This window comes from Sphaeroforma arctica, assembly GCF_001186125.1.
Source record: "Sphaeroforma arctica JP610 unplaced genomic scaffold supercont1.329, whole genome shotgun sequence".
NCBI lineage: Eukaryota > Ichthyosporea > Ichthyophonida > Sphaeroforma > Sphaeroforma arctica.
This window is the reverse complement of record NW_014040229.1, coordinates 66,201-70,870: the sequence shown is the minus strand read 5'-3', so window position 1 is coordinate 70,870 and position 4,670 is coordinate 66,201. Positions and strand designations below refer to the sequence as shown.

General features: G+C 36.7%; 1 protein-coding gene across 1 annotated transcript; it reads left to right on the top strand.

The window, feature by feature from the left end:
- Positions 1–69: 69 nt before the first annotated feature.
- Positions 70–3,674, top strand: SARC_05256 (hypothetical protein; the record flags this gene model as incomplete). Its single annotated transcript, XM_014300891.1, has 6 exons — positions 70–75; positions 847–935; positions 1,346–1,480; positions 1,812–1,911; positions 2,349–2,525; positions 3,117–3,674. The coding sequence occupies 6 exons, from the start codon at positions 70–72 to the stop codon at positions 3,294–3,296; spliced, it is 687 nt and encodes a 228-aa protein (XP_014156366.1). The 3' UTR covers positions 3,297–3,674.
- Positions 3,675–4,670: the final 996 nt, after the last annotated feature.

Sequence of the window (4,670 nt, the reverse complement as noted above, 5' to 3'; positions counted from 1 at the left end):
TATGTATGTATGTATGTGTAGATGTATGTATATATGTGTCTATATATTTATGTATACATATAAATAGATATGTATGTGTGTGTGTGTGTTTTTATTATATATATATATAAATATGTGTGAGAATGAATACAATATATATATGTATATATATACATATATATATATATATATATATGTACGTATATATATATATATATATGTATATACTTATATACATGCAAATATGTATATATATATATATAAATATGCATATTTTAATAAATATGCATATATATATATATATATATGTATGTATGTGTATATGTATGTATGTATGTATGTATGTGTATATGTATGAATTTATGTGTCTATATATTTATGTATATATATATATATATATATATATATATATGTATGTAGTGTGTGTGTGTTTTAAATTATATATATATGTGTGTGTATGTATATATATATATATGTGTGTGTGTATGTGTATATATGGATATATATATATGTATATATGTTTGTGTGTGTGTGTATGTATATATATATAAGTATTTCTATTTCTATTTCTGTTTCTATTTCTTTATTGGTAAATTTTGTTTGAACCGAGTTGGTTGTCACATGCTTTGTATTTGGTTTATCAAGTGCTATTTCCTTTACACCAGTTTCCTTTGAAAATCTGATGTCTTGTATTGAATTATTTTGTTTTTATTGTATATGGATTTTTTGAGCAAGCGTCCGATCATTCGCCGTATGTTGGGTTTTGTTAAAGTAGCTTGGTAGTTGATCGATTGTTGCATAGCCTTAGTATATTCTTCCAGATTCGGGCCATCGGCAACAGTCTCATGTCTTTATTGGTGTTTGCAGCCCACGGATCGGCAGAACCTTCTCGCCGAAGAGGGCCGAAGTTCTAATTTGGGCGGAGTTGGAGTTGAACAGTCACAACAACAGGGAAGGTGTGACCCGAGATGAACGCACACGCTCCTGATATTGTCATTTGTCGAATTTATAGTATCTCGTATATCATTTTGGGCACTACGCAGCTCTGTGGTAATTATGAATCTATACATACTATCAGTGGCCATATTGCTCGCAATTTCTGGAACAATACCTGTTCTAAATACTCGCGAGATGTTAGTTGTAAAGTCACATCAACTCACCCGTGCAGATTTGTATTTGGCCAGGTTTTGCGCACATACTCGCGTAATCACTTCCCCTTTTTTATTCGATCTGACACCAAATAGATGTTTATTGTAGCCTTTGTCCCCCAGACACTACGTCCAGCACTCTCACTTTTTTCAATGCACTTGTGTTTCAACAAGCAATACGTTCAATCTCTCGTCACCGACCTTTGGTTCACTCGCAGGCATCCTGTGGTTGGAATGTTCCACATGGGATTTCGATCGGCCGCCATTGTGTCTTACATCCTCTGCTCATGGTTCAGCAGTTCATTTGTGCTCAACTTCGTTCTAATCGTACTCTGCCTGGCTTGCGACTTCTGGTATGGGACACCCTTCTAAATGATGCGGTCTTTGAATACGAACCAGAGTGATTGTTTCTGTGGTAAAATAACGATGCAAGAAACGAGACAGAATTTTTACCTTTCTGCAGTGCATAGCTAGTTCATCAACTCAACCGTTCACGACTATAAATGGTCTGCACTATGCTAAGCATGCGAGCTGATTGCGTGTTCGCTGGCTTGTTTTTTATTTGGTTATCTTGCGTATAACGTATCCGCAAACCAACGAACCTGTTGTAGGCATTTTCGCTGCGCAGTTTGTAGATTCTTTGCATCACTGTGCTGATGACTGTGCTGCCATCTTATTACATAGGTATGTGAAGAACATCTCCGGTCGACTGTTAGTTGGTCTTCGATGGTGGAATGTAGTCAGTGAAGACGGCACCAGCAATTGGGTCTACGAGTCGCGAAAGGTATGTCTATCGATTCCTGCCTTTTATCTAAACCTAGAATGAGCTTGATGAAGGCTCAGAAAGAAATCCTATGTCCTTTCGGTGCGAATTTTTAGTCGGACAATGATACAATTCGGTGTGATAGTCTCTGTTGTATGTATTACATTTCTGGGTCTAAGACGACGAAATTCAACCATTAAACAAGCCGTATTTCGTTGATTTCGCACATCCGACCGATCATTCTCTGGAAGCATGATATTGTTTATCGAAACTGTTGACTCTCTCTCTATATATATATATATATATATATTTACGTATTTATATATTTATATATATCTTTATATTTATATGTATGTATGTGTGTATGTGTATGTGTATGTATATATATATATATATATATATATATATATGCATATATAGTTCAACATATAATGTGTATTGTTTACTTGCAATTTCAGGATACATCAACGATCGTTCCAGCGGAATCAAGCCTATTCTGGTGGAGTTTGTATGTATATACGGGCCTCTGGGGTTTTTTGCTCTTCACGGCACTTATTGGTCTGCACTTCCAGTACATGGTTATCGTCATCGTGGCCCTTTTCCTCAACTTAGCCAATGTGTACGGCTACACCAAGGTACACTTCTTTTAATTTCTATTTCAAATGCCATAGTGGAATCCATTCGTATGTACTGTCAATAAGTTGTATGGTGTTTGTGATCGTATCCTTGTTTATTTTATCTGAGCGATCATCCTCGGCTGGGCACGGGTATAAAGTTTTTTCTTTCGTTTTCGTTCGTTCGAGTGGCAATTAAATACTTGCGCTTTCTACTTCGATTTGGTAGTTCGTCGCGGCGAGGTTGTTTGGGAAGGACATTGGTCAGCGTATATGGCCTAATCAAGTACAGCAGCCACAACTGTTTACTTCTTTGTCTAGTTATAGAGTTTAAAATATGAAGGTCGCATATCAGTGCTCCGCTTTAAATATATAACCATGCGGCTTGCATTCTTCGTTTTCTGATCACCCCGTCTTTTGTTTTTGACTACAAGGTCACATGCGTTGGAGTATGCCTTGAAACCTAATACGACTGACATACCAAAAGTTCATCGAAGTATAATCTGTCAAGTGAGAGTATATCGCTACTGAACCTGAAACACATCCCGGCGCACCACACAACTTGCATACTGATATACTGATAACTTATCCGGAATATATTTTGAATTGTAGGCCCAGAGAAACGCACGGAATAATGCCACCAATGGTGACCAACAGGGCGATGGATCCTACTTCCAGAATATGGCCGGTCAAATGATGGCGCGTAGTTTATGGAACCAAGCCACGACCGCCGTGTCGAATGTTGGCGGGGGTGGCAATGCAAATGTAAGCAATGGTCCCACCTTCAACTAAAGTAAAGGCACCTAATGATCCCCAGAGATTGAGAAAATTTAGGGTACATATCCGGTCACTTAATAGGCCATGCCAAACACTGTACAACAGTCGAGATTTATGGCTATATATGTGCCCGTGTACTCTTTGAGATAAAACTTACGACCTGAATGGTAGATTGAAGTGAATGCCGCATGGCGAATCAAGCTTGGCATCTAACATCCGTCGCCTACAATTGATATAAAGTGAAAGATCAATTTTGAATCCCTTTCTTTTGCACCCTATCATTATGGACTTTGCCTGCGCAATATGTCGATTGCGCAGCAATTCAACGCAGTTCGAAATAGGGCACGAAAAAGGTCTTACAGGAATAAAGTTTTGCGTCCGTCTCAGACCGGAATTCAAGACTTTCGTATTCTGTGTGGTTTATAAATTGGCATGAACGGAGAAGTGTCCGGTCACACAAAACGATGCTACGGGAAAGCAAAACCAAAGTTTTACATGAGGCCTAGTTTGTAGAATGAAGAAGAACTCCAATAGAGATTTAGTCATATATTCAACTTCATAGGGCTATGAACACAGCTTCCAATACATTTTTATCGTACCGGGTGTGAGAATAACAACTTTTTATATTTGATATTTGTACAAGCAAGAACGAATTTAAATAGCGCGTTGCCAAGGCACTCGACGTTCTTTCTTATAATTATCGACAGTCCTGGTGCCATTACGCATTGAATATAGACAGCCGATTAAGCAACTTGAACTTCTAGTATGTTGATACCTCGCATTTGCGTACGCTTGTGATCATGCGTAAAGCTGATGTTGTTCGTCCCATTTAATTATGTCGCAAGCTTCTGTCTTCACAAGTTGGCCTTGAATGCATGTTCCACTGACAGGTAGCTGATTCGCGAATTCACACCAAGCACCAGCAGTCACGGACAGATTCACATTCACTTTAGAGTGGCCGTGTTGGCTTAATTGACAAGCAGACGTGATGTCAGACGAAGAATAAATATGTTGATATCATATGTTAATTGTAAGTCAGCAATGGCAAAGTCGCTTGATTGACACATTAGATCGCAAATCTTCCTGAATATATATTATAATAGTTACCGAAGATAACTGGAATTGACATCAGCTGTGAGATTCTTTAGTTCCATATTTATAAACTCTGCCACACAAAAACATGCATTCTTTTATATGCATATTATGCAGCAATAAGTTAAAAGGATGGATGCAGACTTGCATATATATATACATATATATATACATATATATATATATATATATATATATATATATATATATATATATATATATATATATATATATATATATATATATATATATATATATATATATATATATATATATATATATATATATATATATATA